The sequence below is a fragment of the Schistocerca americana genome, chromosome X (genome assembly GCF_021461395.2).
Source record: "Schistocerca americana isolate TAMUIC-IGC-003095 chromosome X, iqSchAmer2.1, whole genome shotgun sequence".
Lineage (NCBI taxonomy): Eukaryota > Metazoa > Arthropoda > Insecta > Orthoptera > Acrididae > Schistocerca > Schistocerca americana.
In genome coordinates this window covers 848,222,958-848,240,273 of record NC_060130.1, presented here as the reverse complement: position 1 = coordinate 848,240,273, position 17,316 = coordinate 848,222,958, and the positions used below count along the sequence as shown (strand labels likewise).

Sequence of the window (17,316 nt, the reverse complement as noted above, 5' to 3'; positions counted from 1 at the left end):
ACCACCTGTGACTTTAAAGGTACAACTGCTATAATGCAGAAAGTACGTATGGGAATAGAAAAACTAACCAAGCCTTAAAAAGAAGGGGTAAAAACAGAGTAAAAGGGAAAGAAAAGACGATTCCGGTCAGGGAGGTGAATCGGGAATCTCTGAACACTGCCTACAGTCGGAGACACCCAAACACTCACCGCCCTGCCCCAACACCAGAGGGAGATTAAAAACTTTAAAACTGAGAATAAAAACCACTCTCCCGGAGGAAACCTAGAACCAGAGAGACCATCTGGGAATCGTCAGCCAACATCAAAGGTAAAGTGTGGGGGAGTCTGTACTTAGCACGCAGAGCCAAAAGAAGGGGGCATTCAACCAAAATGTGGGCCACTGACTGGAAGGCTCCACAACCACATAGCGGGGGTGGCTCATCACGCAAAAGGAAACCATGGGTCAGCCTGGTATGGCCAATGCGGAGACGACACAGCGTGGTCGAGTCCTTGCGGGAGAGGCTACAGGAAGAACGCCATGGGCCTGGATTCACCTTAATGGCACGAAGTTTATTAGACAGTGGAGTAGCCTCCCAAGAATTGGCCCATGACTGTGCAAAGTGGGATTTGATGTGAAGCCGTAAATCCGCTGCAGGAGGGGTTACAGAAAACAGGGGGTAAGTAACTGCTCCCCCAGCCAAACGATCAGCGAGCTCATTACCCGGGATACCCACATGGCCCGGGACCCATAGGAAGTCAATGGAACAAGCAGCACGGTGAAGATCAGCGAGATGGTCATGGATGGCAGAGACCAAGGGATGGCGCGAAAAACACCGGTCAATAGCAAGAAGGCCACTCATCGAGTCCGTACATAACAAAACGCGGTTGTGTTGGAATTGTTTAATAAAGGTAAGGGCCCGGGAAATTGCCATCAATTCCGCAGTAGACACCCCACATGAGGGTGGCAGTAGATGATTTTCCGTTCCAACAAAGGATGTGAAGGCATACCCAACATGATCAGCAGATTTAGAGCCATCAGTGTAAAAAACAACAGCATCCCGAAACTCCCATAAAATTTGGCGGAAAAAGGAACGGAACACCACCGGGGGGATGGAATCTTTCGGTCCGTGGCGGAGATCCATCCGAATTCGAGGCCGAGGAACTAACCAAGGAGGGGTGGAGGGGAGGGAGCGAGGAAGACAGGACAAAGAAGGAAGCCGAAAATCACGGTTAAGAGACGCAAGGCGCAGCCCAACCGGTAAACCCGCCCGAGGGCGGGAGTCAGGCGGGCGACGTCCATGGTCTGGGAATAGGATAGAATAGGAAGGATGAGCGGGAGAAGAACGGATAGTAAGGGCATAAGACACCAGAAGCTGGGACCGCCGAACAGAAAGGGGGGGGATCCCAGCTTCAACCAGGAGACTATCAACAGGGCTAGTAGGGAAGGCACCGGTGGCCAAACGGATACCACGATGGTGGACTGGATCCAGCACGTGCAGCGTGGAAGGAGCAGCTGAACCATAAACTTGACAACCATAGTCCAAACGTGACAGAACTAGAGCACGATAAAGACGGAGGAGGAGGGAACGGTCCGCACCCCAAGAGGAGTGGGCAAGGAAGCGAAGGACATTGAGTTTACGGAAACATCCTACCTTCAGGAGTCTGATATGGGGCAGCCAAGTGAGCTTGTTGTCGAAAAGAAGACCTAGGAAACGAAACTGTGGAACCACAGGCAATCTTTGTGCAGCGAGATAGAGCTCTGGATCAGGGTGGACCGTAGTACGGCGACAGAAGTGGACCACCCGCGATTTTAAAGGAGAGAATTGAAACCCATGTGAGAGGGTCCATGCAGAGGCACGCCGTATAGCCACCTGGAGCTGCCGTTCTGCAGATGGCATCGAGGAGGAACTAACCCAAATGCAGAAATCATCCACATACAGGGCAGGGGCGACCAAGGGACCGACAGAGGCCACAAGTCCATCGATAGCAATGAGGAAAAGAAGGACACTCAAGACAGAACCCTGTGGGATGCCCGTCTCCTGGGTCCGTGGAGAACTAAAAACAGTACCAACTCGAACTCTGAATGACCGATGGATCAGGAACTGGCGGATAAAAATCGGGAGTGGGCCCCGAAGACCCCACTGATGAAGGGTTAGTAAGATGTGATGGCGCCAGGCCGTGTCATAGGCCTTGCGAAGGTCAAAAAACACTGCAACCAAATGGCGGCGCTGGGAAAAAGCCTGCCGAACTGCGGATTCCAAGCGAAGCAAATGATCGATTGGAGATCGTCCCTCTCGAAAGCCACACTGGTAAGGGGACAATAGATCCCGAGATTCGAGGACCCAAGTGAGCCGACGGGCTACCAGCCGTTCAAGTAACTTACAACCAACATTGGTCAAACTAATTGGCCGATAGCTGTCAACAGATAGGGGGTTCTGACCAGGCTTAAGGACAGGAACCACAATGCTATCCCTCCACTGAGAAGGGAAGTCACCCTGGAGCCAGATACGGTTAAACACCCGAAGAAGATGGTGCCGTTGTGGAGCACTGAGATGTTGAAGCAGCTGGTTATGAATGGAATCTGGGCCAGGGGCTGTATCATGAGAAGAAGACAGAGCAGAAAGAAATTCCCATTCAGTGAAAGGTTCGTTGTAAGATTGACTCACAAGTGGTGAAACATAAGGTGACAGCTTCAGCCTGCTGTTTTTGATGAAGGAAAGCAGCTGGATAGGAGGCCGACGCTGATGCCACTGCAAAATGGGTCGCAAGATGTTCTGCGAGAACTAATGGGTCCGTACAAATGCCATCTGGGAGGTGAAGGCCTGGGAGGGTGGACTGCCGATGGCAACCTTGGAGAGAGCGAAGTGTAGCCCATACCCGTGACAGAGGGACAGTGGAACCAAGGGAAGAAACGAATCGTTCCCAACATATCCGCTTGCTCTGTTTGATTAAATAACGGGCTTTAGCGCGAAGGCGCTTAAAGGTAGAAAGGCTGGCTACAGATGGGTGCCTCTTAAAGTGTTGCAAAGCTCGACGGCGATCACGGATGGCAATGGCAATGGCCGTACTCCACCACGGGACTTGCCGACGACGAAATTGTCCAGATGAGCGCGGGACAGCAAGGTTAGCAGCGCGAACAATCGCGTCAGACACTTCACGTAGGACGTCATCAATACAACCCGACAAAGAGGGAGAAAACTCGACCTGTGCAGTATATAGAGGCCAATCGGCGCGGTGGAAAGACCAACGAGGTAACCTGTCCATCGGGGAGCAGGAAGGGAGCGTGATAATCAACGGGAAATGGTCACTATCACAAAGGTCGTCGTGTGGCGACCAGTGTAATGAAGGGAGGAGAGAGGGAGAAGGAAGAGAAAGATCAATGGCAGAAAAGGTACCATGACCAGCACTGAAATGAGTAGGGGAGCCATCATTAAGAAGGCACAGGTCGTGGTCTGCAATAAATTGGTCTATAAGAAGACCTCGTCTAGATGGAAAGGCACTGCCCCACAAAGGATGATGGGCATTAAAATCCCCAAGGAGGAGGAAGGGAGGAGGAAGTTGCTGAAGAAGGGTGGTTAAGGCAGCAGGTGTAAGAGTCCTGTCAGGAGGGAGATAAAGATTGCATACTGTGACTGCAGAGTCTAAGTGGACCCTAACAGCAACCGCTTCCAATGTAGTTTGGAGAGGAATCCACGTGCTAGCAATGTCTGTACGGACCAACGTACAAACGCCACCAGAAGCCCGCAAGGGTCCGACCCGATTTCGACAGAAAACACGGAACCCACGGAGGGTCGGTGAGTGAGCATCAGTAAAATGAGATTCCTGGAGAACCACACAAGCTGCTGAGTAGGACGAAAGAAGGGATTTCAATTCCGGAAGGTGACGATAGTAGCCATTACAATTCCATTGGAGAACCACAGAACGATGGTTTAAATGAGGGCTGAACACGCTAAATCCAGTCATACCGCCGGGTCCCCACCCGTCACCGACAAGGAGGGGGCGACATCCATAAACGACAGGTCAGAATCCGGTTGTGAAGCCGGGGAAGGGACCTCCGGTGACACCAGAGGCTCTTTGTCCCGGGACTTATGTTTCTTCTTCTTTTCAGGCTGAGATCGAGGAGGGCTGTGTGGCATAATGGAGCCAGCTGCAGCAAGATCAGGAACAGAAAGAGACCGGGCGACCTGGGGGCCAATAGACCGCGGCTCTCGCGGTTGCCGCGCTGCAGCAGACCTTTGACCTGGAAGGTGCCGGGAAGGGGCATCCCGGGAGAGGCGCCCTTGACCGGCAGACGCCGAAGGAGTGGGACACTTTTCCGGCTGGGGAGGGGGAGCAGCGCCCAGAGGAGAAGGTGTGGGAGCCGCAGGGGAGGGGGGAAGGAGAGGGGTCCGGGATGGGGGTAAGGAAGGGGGAGGAAGGGATGAAGATGTAACCAAGGCGTAACTAGATGTCATGGACACAGGGTGCAATCGTGCATATTTCTTACGGGCCTCTGTGTAGCTTAAACGATCAAGAGACTTATACTCCTGTATCTTTTTTTCTTTCTTATAGACTGGGCAATCTGCTAAACGTGGAGAATGACTACCATGACAATTTACACATACAGGAGGGGGAACACAGGGACTCCCCTCATGGAGCGGACGTCCACAGTCACCACAGAGAGGGTCCTGGGTACAGCGAGAAGACATGTGGCCAAAACGCAAGCACTTAAAACACCGCATAGGAGGTGGGATGTACGGCTTCACATCACAGCGATAGACCATAATCTTAACTTTCTCAGGAAGGGTATCCCCTTCAAAGGCCAGGATAAAGGCACCAGTATCAATACGATTATCTTTAGGACCCTTCTGAACACGCCGAAGAAAGTGAACACCCCGTCGTCCGAGATTGTCCCGAAGTTCCTCATCAGTTTGAAGGATGAGGTCTCTGTGAAAAATCACACCTTGTACCATATTTAGAGACTGGTGAGGGGTAATGGACACGGGAATTGTGCCAAGATGGGTACAGGCACGAAGGGCCGCAGATTGGGCAGCCGAAGCAGTTTTTATCAGTAACGAACCCAACCGCATCTTGCTCAGGGAGTCCACTTCGCCGAACTTGTCTTCAATGTGTTCCACAAAGAATAAAGGTTTGACACTGGTGAAAGTATCTCCATCAGTCCTGGTGCAAACTAGATAACGGGGGAAAGGTTTTGCCCCTAGACGACGGGCCTGACCCTCCTCCCAGGGGGTACCCACGGAAGGGAAGGCCGAAGGGGCAAGAGAAGCAGCACTTGAGGAATCAGTACCACGCAGAGAGACGGCCGCAGAAGAGCGGCCAGAGTTTTGGACCTGTATGCGTTTCATCTGCGTAGCGTCCACCCTGATACCACCCACTCCGATCAGGGGCTCTCCTCACGGGCGCCACCCAGCCACAGCAAGGGCCGTCTGGCACGGCGGCCATTGCCGGGAGTTCCGATGCTCCAGGACGACGAGCAACCACTCCAAGGCATGCATGAGGAGGTCACAGCTCAGGTATCAGAAGTGTGATCCCTGTGTGTTCAGGGGGCTCAACCAAAAGGGTACATAGCGACCCCACCACACGGGCTGGCTACCGTGCTGGCTATGCACCCTAGCATCAGACAACGACGTAAAAGAAAAGGTGGAATGTACTAGGAGGGCACACGTCGGAGACACTAGGTAAGGTGCTCTTCCCCAAATGGCTCACACTACGGAAGAGAAATTTTGGAATGGAGGTCAAACCCCAGAGGGGGACCAAGGAATGCCAAAAGGAGGAGATGATTACGCAACACAGCCGGAGTGTAAAACCAACAGAACCAGGAGGATAGCGGAGGCCAACATAAGCAAGGACACCAATAGAGGGAGAGGAGAGGGCGAGGGGAAAGGGGTATGGAGGGGAAAGGAGGGGAAGGGAAAGGAAATGCAGCCCGGGAGAGAAAGAAGGCTGCAATGGCTCGGGGCCCCTTGCTCGCCACGCACGTATCCACGAAAGAGTTGTGGACCCCCTGGGGGGCTGGAACTAGGGACCTTGTGCAGAGCAAGATGATGTTGTGGTGGAACTGATTGGGAGGGGGTGAAATAAAGGAAGGAAAGACTATTGGTGAGAGGGTGTGGGTGCAGGGAGTTAGCAGAGACTGAGGCGAGGAAGATTACCAAAGTGAAGGATGTGTTGCAAGTGAGTGAGTGAGTGTGTGTGTGTGTGTGTGTGTGTGTGTGTGTGTGTGTGTGGGTGGGTGGGTGGGTGGGTGGGTGGGTGGGTGGGGGGGGGGGGGGTTGAAGGATCCAGATAGCACAGGTTTCAAAACAGCCATTGAACTCTAGGATGTTGAGCTCGACAGTGTGTTCCACCATTGGGTGATCAACTCTGCTCTTGGCCACAGTTTGGCAATGGCCCTTCATTCGAGTGGACAGATGGTTGGTGGTCATGCCCACGTAAAATTCTGTGTAGATTGCAGCAGAGCTGGTATATGACATGGCTGGTGTCAGATGTGGCCCACCTATGATGTAGTAGGATAAATCTGTGACAAGACTGGAGCAGGATGTGGAGGCTGGACGTATCAGACAGGTCTTTTTCCTGGATCTTCCACAGGGTGCGCCCATGTGTCAGGGGGATTGGAGCAAGTGTGGCATAAGTAAATTAGAAAGATCAGGTAAGTAGTGGAATGCTGCTTTGGGAGGGGTGGGAACATTTTGTGGGCAGGATGTTTGTTTTGGGACACAATGACAGATACTCAAAACCATGGTGAAGGCTATGGTTCTGTTGCTCCAGTGCAGAATGATATTGGGTGATGAAGCAAGTGCTCCTTTGCATCTTTCTGTTGGGGTTTGATAGTGGATTAGGGGTATGTGAGAATATGGTGTGGGAAGTTGTCTGTGAATTAGGTTTAGGAAATACTGCCTGTCTGTGAAAGTCTTAAAGACCTCCTTCACCATACTGAGCAAGGAAATTCTTATCCCTGCAAGTACAACCATCCACAGGTGGCCACACTGTGTGAGAGTAATTTTTTTAAGTGTGGGAGGGATGACAGGTGCCAAACTGCAGGTACTGTTGATGGTTGGTGGGCCTGATATGCACATATTTGTGGATGGAATCAGGAATCATCAGAGAAGACAAGGTCTACGCCCAGAAATGTGGCATGGTAAACTGAAGAGGACTAGGTGATTTGAATGGAGAGAAGATGATGAGTTTGTGGAGGTGTGGTGATGCAGTGCCTTGGTCCTGAGTCCGTATCATTAAGATAACAGCAATGAACCTGAATCAGACAAGAAGTTTGGGGTTTTGGGAGGGTAAGAAGGTTTCCTCTAGATAGCCCTTAACATATTAGCATAGGAGGGTGCCATGCAAGTGCCGATAACTACGTTGTGGATTTCTTTATATATATCCCCCTCAAAGGAGAAGTAGTAAAGTGTAGTGATGTATTTAGTTGGATGTATAAGGAATGAGTGAGTGGGATTGAAATCAGAGGGACATTGGGACAGTCAGTGTTCACCAGCAGCAAGGCCATGGGCATGGGGGATATTGGTGGTTAGGGAGGCTGGCTATATCACCAGTGACGAATAGGGATGCAGGTGGTCATGGCTGGGGTTGGTCAAGAATGGGTGAAGGTTATCTCTCTCTACTGTCCGTTTGTATCTCTCCCTAAGTTATTCTTCTTGCCTTTCCCATGCACCCACAACACTGGCCCTGACCAGCATTGTCGCACATGGCTTTAGTGGCACCCTGTGGTACCGGTCGTGGCCACTTCCACTGCAGTGCGGTTGTGGCCTTTCAACTGCAGTGTGGTTGTGGCCGCTTCAACTGCAGTGCATGCTGTCCTCCTAGCCATGCTTCCGCCAGATCGAAGCAGCAAATTACTACATTTCATCTCCGAACTGACCCACCCCTCCTCTACGCATTGCTCCCATCACCATTTTGCATCTGTCACTTCTTTTCTACTGTGTGATGATTGCTAACATGTGAACAAAAATCCTCGCATCACAGAGCTAGCTGACAACAAACAGCATGTCTTCCAGAATTTTCATTTCACAAACCCACAACATGTTATTCATAGCTCCCTTTACAAACATCGAGAGCTTTCATAGGTTTATTTCCTGCTTCTACTTCATGTTTTTACTGAGTTTTACTTTTGTTTCTATATCTCGTCAAACACCACCTCACTGTACCTCCTATATTCCCCAGTGTTTATCCACCACTCACCATCATTAAATTTCCCTCCTCCTCCTCAGCAACATCCCACCCCATATGGACTCCTGTTCCATCTATCTGTATTAGTTAAAAGCAGTATCCCCGGCTCTACCTAAAGCCCAGTCCCACATCCTGTTTCTTAAATGCTACCTAATCATGGAATGACCCCTCCCCAAGAACAAACCATAAAAATTTCCTTCTTTGGATGCCACCTGTTCTAACTTCAAATTTTCAGATTCCACCGATTCCTATACCTCATCAACCTGATGCTATACAAAAACAAATATCCATGGCCAAGGCATCCATGAACTGCCTCTGCTCCTTACATAAGATACTGTAACTGGGCAAACAGAACTACCTACACCGTACCATTCAAATTGAAACTTTGCCCTGCACCTCATGGAAGACTGCTCCAAGCACCGCCTCAAACATTATCAAATTTACTAGCATGCCAAAAACAATGTTGTCAATCTATCCATCACAAATCTCAATCTTACAGAAGTTTCAATCCTGTCCAAAGACCTCACCTTCAGCACTACACCCAAGTTTAACCATGTTGGACTTGTCAAAAACCTACTCTCCTTCTCCTATCTCTACAGTGGAAACACTTCTTTGGAATCAATCCCTCCAACCATAGCCAACCTAGTTCCAATATGGAACCTTGCCTCTCCCACTTCATACCATCATCCAATCCTACCCTGTCTTCTCCCAACTAATCACCCCCTGGTTACATTCCACAATTTCCTTACTTCCAACTTGGCCTCAATCTCCTTTGCATGTCCCTTCCCAGGACCAATAATCTCTCAGTGGAGAAAAAAACAACAATTTGACACCCCAAGGCAGATCCTGATTTAATCACCATTCCTGCAAATAAAGACTCTAACACTGTCATGGTGAACCAAAGTGACACTCTAACAGAAGGCATCCACTAATTGTCTGGCTCCTCCACATACAAGCCCAGCATAACCTCTAAACCCTACTCAAATCCTACTGTTGATGCCAATTCCATACAAATCACCACCCCTGTGGCCGGGGCCTTTCTGCTATCAAACACTAATTCTCCCAATGCCCCTCCAACTCCTGACTCACCATCTCATTCCCTATGCATCTAACTAATTACATCAACAAACATACCTACTTTTCCTTTGACTGGTTGGTGTATAAACAAATCTGTGGCAAAGCCGTGTACACCCACATGGCATACTTCTATGTCGATCTTTTATGGGCCATCTAGAAGAGCATTCGGGAGGACGACGGTTCAATCCCGTCTCCAGCCATCCTGATTTAGGTTTTCCGTGATATCCCTAAATTGTTTCAGGCAAATGCCAGGCTGGTTCCTTTGAAAGGGCACGGCGGATTTCCTTCCCAATCCTTCCCTAACCCGAGCTTGCGCTCTGTCTCGAATGACCTCGTTGTCGACGGAACGTTAAACACTACCCACCACCACCACCATCTAGAAGAAACATTCCTAGCCTGCCTTATGTCTGGTTCAGGTTCACTGATGGTATCCTTTATGATCTGGACCTGGGGCCAAGACAACCAACCCTCATTCCCCCACAGTCTCAACACCTTCTCGCCCATTCGCTCCACCTGGTCCTGCTTACCTTCCTGGCCGTTTACCTCCAATTGTCTGATGGCTCCATCCATAATTCTGTCTGCATACAGCCCACTAACCATCGACAGCACATGCATTTTGACAGCTGTCAGCCCCTCCCATATAGTGTGGCCACCTGTGGACGGGTGTGTCTACAGTGACAGTGACAGTGACAGGAATTTGCTTGCCCACTATGGCGACTATTCCCTATACCTAATCTGCAGACAGTTTCCTGCATCATATTCTCACACATCCCTAATCCACTAGCAAACCCCAACAGAAAAATAAAAGGGAGCACTTGCTTCGTCACCAAATATCAGTCTTCACTGGAGCAACTGAACCATAGCTTTCACCATGGTTTTGAGTATTTGTCATTGTGCCCCAAAATGAGCATCCTGCCCACAAATGTTCCCATCCCTACCAAAGCAGCATTCCACTACCTACTCAATCTACACAATTTCCTGTTCATGCTTATGCCACACCCACTCCCACTCACTTGGCACATGGGAACATCCATGTGGAAGACCCAGTGGCAATATCTGTCTGATACACCCAACTTGCACATCCTAATCCAGTTGTGTCAGGTTTTCCTGCCCCACAGAGGCAGGGCCACCTGTGACAGCAGCCTTTCATACACCAGCCCTGCTACAATTTTTGCACAGCATTTTATGTGGGCCTGACTACCAAGCAACTGTCCACCCGAATGAATGGTTATTGCCAAACTGTGTAACTTACAATCTCTCTCTCTCTCTCTCTCTCTCTCTCTCTCTCTCTCTCTCTCTCTCTCTCTCTGTGTGTGTGTGTGTGTGTGTGTGTGTGTGTGTGTGTGTGTGTGTGTGTGTGTGTGTCGGCATAAGCTAGTGAAGTCTTCATTTTTTTTATGTTATACTCACCTTCTTCATCCAACGATCCCAGCAAAATATGAACTCTTCTCTGTCAATATAACCATCCTGTAATCATAGCAAAAATTTATCAACTATTCAATGTTAATACAAACATTATAACAGGAGAAAGCGTATGTATCCAGCATTCCAAATTTGCAGTCTTACATGGTTTTTGATTTGTGGCTGACACACGAAGTTAAGAGAGGCATAATTAAACATGGACAAGAAAATTTCTTCAGCAAAGACATGTCCCAAGAGATTGGTAAAATATGCTGGTTATTTCCGTTTTCAACAAGAACCATCAGACAGATGCATGTAAGTACAGGCCTATATGGATGACACAATCTATTGTAGAATATGGAACACATTTTATATTCACATATAATGACTTTTGTGGAGAGATGAAAATAGTATCCAAATACAGGAATCATGTGAAAGTCATGTTGCTCTACTTATCCACGAGATCCAGAAAGCAGCAGATAATAGCACCCTGGTTGATGACATTTTCCTCAGCTTCTGGAAGAATTTGATATAGTTTTGCATTGTCATCTACTGAACAAAATACATACTCATGGAACATTGGACCAGCTTTATGACTGGACTCAGGACTTCCTAGCAGACAGAAATATATAGAAGTCATTCTGAATTGGGTCACTTCATCAAATGAGAAAGTAATTTTGAATGTACTCCCAGGGAGTGTTATAGGGTTGTTGCAACTCACAATGTACATAAATGACAAGGTGAATAATGTTAAAAATTCCTTGAGGCTGTTTACAGATGATGCAGTGTAGTGGCTGGCAATTGACCCTATCAAGCATCGGAAACTTAACAAACATAAAATTATATGTAGAGAAGAAGATGACGGCATACTGAGATTTGTTAAAAGAGTCGTAAGAAAATGTAGTTCACCCACAAAAAGAAGTATTTTACGGAAAACTCGTTTGATCGATTCTCAAGTATTTCTTGCGAAACTGAACCACTATGAAGCAAGACTAATACAGGAAAGAGAGAAGATCCAAAGGAGGGCAGTGAATTTTATCATGGGTCTGTTTAGTAAATGTAAAAGCATCACAGAGTTGCTCATCAAACTTAGTTGTAGATACAACAGAGATGCTGTGTATTAAGGAGAGCTTTACTTTTAAAATTCCGAGGGAGCCCATTTCGAGAAGCAGGGGAAAGGTGTTACCTCCTTCCACATACCACTGCCACCCTCACAAATTTGGCCTCATGTCCATTTTGACTGGTCAACTGCTGCCTACAAATCAGAACAAGGAGTGATCTACAACCTTGGGACACGCGACTGGCATATTACCAGCTTCTCCACATGTTATTGTGGTAGATGAATCCTGAAGGTGCGGCTGCTTCATTATTTGAGCAGCTCCTCATTCAGCTTCAGAAGGCAGAGAAGGCACTGTTTCAGACCTCGCACTGTTTCAGACCTCCCTATCTGACAAAAATTCAACGAGGTACTGGGAATCAAATCTGGGTCCTTCTGCACCAAAGCTGAACATTTAGATACAAAGGCTCACAGAACTATTATGACGAGAAAATCAAAGAAATTCAAGCTTATTCAGAGGCTTAATGACAGTTGTTCTTCATGCACACACTGTAAAGTGACTTGAGGAATATAGATGTAGGTGTATGTAATGATCCTGTAAAGCCACACATAAAAAAAAGGCTGAGAGATAAAAGTTACCGCGAGTATGAATCAACATTCTGGGGGCACCCACTGAAATAATATTTTTCTGGATACACAATTTGAGGAAAATCATCATCGTTATTGTTGAAACTCAATACTGAGACTAGCTTTAGTTTTCAATAACAATGTACAACAGTAGTGCACAATATAAATCTATTTAAAGAGATTTCTACAAGACTTTTGGGATTAGCACAAGTCTGTCTTCTGAAAATGTGATCTGTGTAAAGATACCCCCAACAATTATTCCATTACACCTTAGTGAGTGAAAATACACAAAATAAATTATTTCTCAATTTAAATCAGCATACGTATTGTCCATGCAACTGAACATGTGCACTTTACTAAGTCTATGGGACAGTTTTTTCCAATTCAGGTTATGATCTACTTACAGTACCAAAAACTGAATAATATCTACTTTTTGGATTTAATTGTTTGATTTGATAAGAATCTCAAGTTCTTCTAGATGCACATATACCGAGTTCTGTTGACACTTAACTACCTGCTAATTTTTGGGTATTTTATTAGTTGCCTTTTCAGTAGGGCACTAGTGCAGTACTAACTTTATTTCTATACTTCTGTTATGTGCAAAAGGACAACATTAGCATCTTGTATCAGTGCATTTGGAAGTTCAAAAATGCAGTGCTTGATTTGCTATGCAGTGGTATGCACCGATACCTATAACAAAAAAGAATCAGAACAATATTTTTTGAGATTTGGTAGACTAACTTTATTTTTTACCACTAAAGATGTTGTATTCGCACTTTCAAAATGTGCAGAAAAGCATTAGAACAACATTTTAAGAAGTCTAAATTTAAAAAACACTCCCACCGCCCTCCCCCAAGCAGGTCACAGTACTTAAACCTCTTTCTAAAATTCATTTAGTCTGAAGCATTTTCCCTGTTAACTATTTATGCAGTAAGATTTACGAATTTACTGTGTTCTCAATTAACATTTTGTAATGCTCAAGTGATTACCCAAAGAATGCATCAAATGTAAAATTATTGAGAATGCCTCAGCAAAAATAAAGTGATCACACACTCACTGACAATTTGGCAGAAATGTGATTATGTTTTTGATAGCAAGGAGAAAATCAAATATACTGTGGCAATAGTGAGTCTGAAATTTCTTTCCATCATAATGCCTCAGACATAGGTACACAAAAGAAAATTCTTTATTAATTTAGATGCAGAAAGAAATTAATTTAGATGCAGAAAGAAATACGTTGAATGTCAATACAACTGGGTTTCATATATGTCAGGCCAAATTTCAAAGACAATAACACTGATTTCAGCAGATGAAAACAATTCAGCCCAGGTGTATGATTACTACAAGACCTCTAGTATACCATATGTGTTAAAATAAATAAAGGAAAGAGTAAAGGCAACCATTCACCTTACATCTTAGGCATAGAGTTGTCGGCAGATGCAGATGACAGAGTGAAATCTTCACTAAGCTGTTCTTCGAAGTCATCAGACTAAGGTTGTACAGCCATCTGGCTCTTTCTTTGAATATCAGTTTGTTGGAGTTTCATAGATGTAAATATTCCTTACAGCACATTCTTCAATCCCACAATCCTTTTGGCTCCAATCTCCACTATTTTCTGACCCCACCTCCCACTTCATTCCATTAATCCATACCCACATTGTTTCTCTCCACCATTCCGGTACTGCCTTTTCTTCCCCAGCCTCACTTGCCCTTCCCTCCACCTCTCTGCTCCTCCTCATTCCTTTCAACCTAGTCTGGCTGCAGTGCCAGGACAACGTAGCAGTTAGGTCATTGTGTGTGTGTGGATGGGGGTGGGGGTGGGATGCACATGATGGAAGTTCATTTCCTCCAAAGGACATTATCCAGAGATGATTTCAATCTTATTTATGTGCCTATAAACTATTCACAACTCAGCACCTCGGTTATAAAGCATGTTGTTACCTCTATTCCTGCCAGTATTTATTCCACGCAGAGTTTTAAGCATGGAGTTCAATGGGTTGAGGTGGTTTGCAAAATCAGAATATCTGTTGATGTCAATCAAATACTTGAGGCTGCAACAGCTGGTTGGACTCTAGTACATAATGATCATCCTTTGTTCATCTGCGCAAACTTCTACATATGGTGCACTACACAAAACTGCTTCAAATTCAGAATGCTTATCTTTGCATTATGGGTATGGACTGCTAGAAAGCACTTTATATTCATACTATGGATACGATGTATCTCAGCTAAAGAATGATTTTAGTGCACATATTTATGCAGGAGAACTAGTAATGATTTGTGTATTCTCTTTGATTGTTGCAATGTACCTCAGAGGTACATTCTGCATTGTGCCCAAGTGAGTTTGGGTACCAGTGGTTAAGAAAACCTTGTGCAATAAAGCCCCTCAGGTTAACTATATTATCTTCTTTCTAGCCATATTACATTTATTTCAAAAAACAATTATTAACATATATTTGAGACTTGTTATAGATTTTTTTACACAGATTTGTAATATTTCAGAGATGAAATTGTGCAAAAATGTCAGTGAATCATTCCTGTATTTGGGTTGATGCAGCTAAGGCATTGGCACCAAATATTTACAGGATCATTTAACATATCTGAATTCTCGTTTCATTCAAATAAATTCTACTAAAGTCCTCACTAAAGGATATATAGTATCTTGTCACAGCAATTATAATTATAAAGCTACCTGGTATTATCTTCACCTTTTCAAATCAAATCATAGTATAATCACACAATTTTACCTCGGCAGACGTCTCCCACAGTTGGAGATAAAATGTCGGGAAGCAGTTTTATACATCAATCATGTCCTCTCAGTCCAGAAGTTTTAACTGAAGACAAACTATAGTAATTTGAACTGACAGTACAAAAGATCTGAAAGAGACAAATTCAACAACATTTCGCTTTTCCAAATATATTACGCAGTTTCACAGAAATTTCAATAATTAGAACTTAGGATTTATTTTCCGAATATCAAACGAATTGCTGACTTATACACAAGTTAGTGAATTTAAAGGTCATTTCAGGTAAGAACAAAGGAGTCTTGCACCATGCTGATACCACCATAAAAGGGACACATAGGAAACATAGCTTCCTATTCATTTCATGGCCATGGAGTACAGATTACTTTGGGGATAAGAGTGAATCTATTGCAGACCAAAACATAGTTTATGGAGAATGCAGAAAGAACAGAAAAGAATCAGCTGAGTTGTATGCACATAAGTATTTTTACAAATGGTGTACAACAAGAATGACAGATTGGCATATGTGCAAAAAATTATTATTAGAAGAGCACTGAAATGCTACACAGAGGGTAAGAGGAATGCCTACAAAGAGCAGAATGAACAAAATGTATGTCCTGGTACCTGTGGTCATAATCCACATATTAGTTCCAGAGAAATTGCAAGTGTCACCGGAATAAGTCAGTCTAGCAGCATTAATATTCTGTCCACATACCACATAAAAGCATAAACTATGAACAGAGCAAATGTTCTGCCCACATATGACACAAAAGCATAAACTGTAAACAGAGCAATTGTCACTGTAATCTGTGAAATGAATGTAAACCAATAGAGAAATGAAGACAATCCACAAAATACGCAGGGTCATTGTTGTCGCAGCAGTACGACAATAGACTGAGTACTTAATACAACACGACACAATAAAATACTGGCCGCAAGGCTGCCACAGCTCTGTGCGAGAGGTGCGCCTCATGTCACACACTGGTTCTGCCCCTTCCGGCCACAGACGGTAGTTGTTGTAGCAAGGTGCAGCATCTCTGAGTCCCTCTCGATAACCGATCCTTGTTGGGTTACAAAATCCCTCGTCTCTGAAATTGGGAAGTAGGGCAAACAATGGCCAGGTCTGTGCTGTAACCAGTTTGGAAGTGTACGAGGCATGGCTGAGATCCTCACCAGAGGCATATTATCTTCATAGTTAACGCAGTATGGAATACCTGGAATAAACTTTCCTAAGTACTGCTGGAAGATGGTGGTGACACCGGCAACCTCACATCATAAACAATTATACTGGTACAAGCCAAACAGAGTATTTAAGACCAGCAATTATTGTGATTTGCTATCTAATACAAGGTGGAGGTAAGCACCTCTTCAATCTACTTTTGAAAAATGTTTGCCCCAGCTAGTTTTGTTGACAAACCCTCTATGTGACGCATACAATGGAAATCAATGTTATACTGAGCATTGATAGTTGCCTTGAAATCACCACAAACATGTGAGGACCCATGAGGTCTTTTAATTTAAAAAAAACATAGGCATTGTCCACTGACTGGTTGAGATTGGTGAAAGTATGTCTAGTAACTAAATGTGAATGTATGCTTTCCCAGCATATACAGCTGGTGAAGGGTTCTCAAGCTTCCAGCCGGGTGGTGGTGTCGTCAAACTGCAACGTTTCAATGAGTGACATACTCATCATCTTCTGGTGAAGTGCCGAGACTTTGCGGATGCCGGTCCCTTTATATCTGCAGTGTGCCCCCAACCACCTGGCCGCAGGAGGCTTGATCCTGGAGAGCCAGGGGGTGGGGTGGAGGGGAAAGTGGGTGCATCGTTCGTGTCTCCGTCAGAGCATTCCGGTCACATCTCGCCAGCTGGACGCTCTTGGTGCATTCACGGCGTATTGCGACTAGTGCTGGATTCCAGGCCACGGTCAGTTGATAACCTTCAACCCTGTTCACAAGATTCTCGTGGCCCCATATTTCTATCGATTCTTTAATGATACTGTCCCAATAGCTCCCGGCTCGGCACAGTACCCTGGTGTTCTCAAAATCAAAAGTGTGATTTTCTTTGATACTATGTTCAGCTATAGCAGATTTCTCTGGCTGTGCAAGTCGGACGTGTCTGATGTGTTCCTCACACCTTTTCGAGATGCTGCGCTGCGTTTGTTCAATGTACTGTATGCCACATTTGCAGGCAATGCTATATATGCCAGGTGTGTTGAGTTTGAGTGGGTCTTTAGCTGAGCCCAGCAGCT

At 45.7% G+C, this 17,316-nt stretch overlaps 1 protein-coding gene across 9 annotated transcripts in view; it reads right to left on the bottom strand.

The window, feature by feature from the left end:
- LOC124554896 (nicotinamidase) overlaps window positions 1-17,316 on the bottom strand; it is a 328,203-nt gene that overhangs the window by 140,187 nt on the left and 170,700 nt on the right. For all 9 annotated transcript variants that reach the window (XR_006968484.1, XR_006968485.1, XM_047128580.1 and 6 more), the window contains one exon: window positions 10,650-10,706. Coding sequence is in view for 7 of the 9 variants with exons in the window: in XM_047128580.1 (XP_046984536.1) it covers window positions 10,650-10,706 (57 nt within the window). In the remaining 2 variants the exon portion in view is untranslated. The remainder of the gene's footprint in view (window positions 1-10,649; window positions 10,707-17,316) is intronic.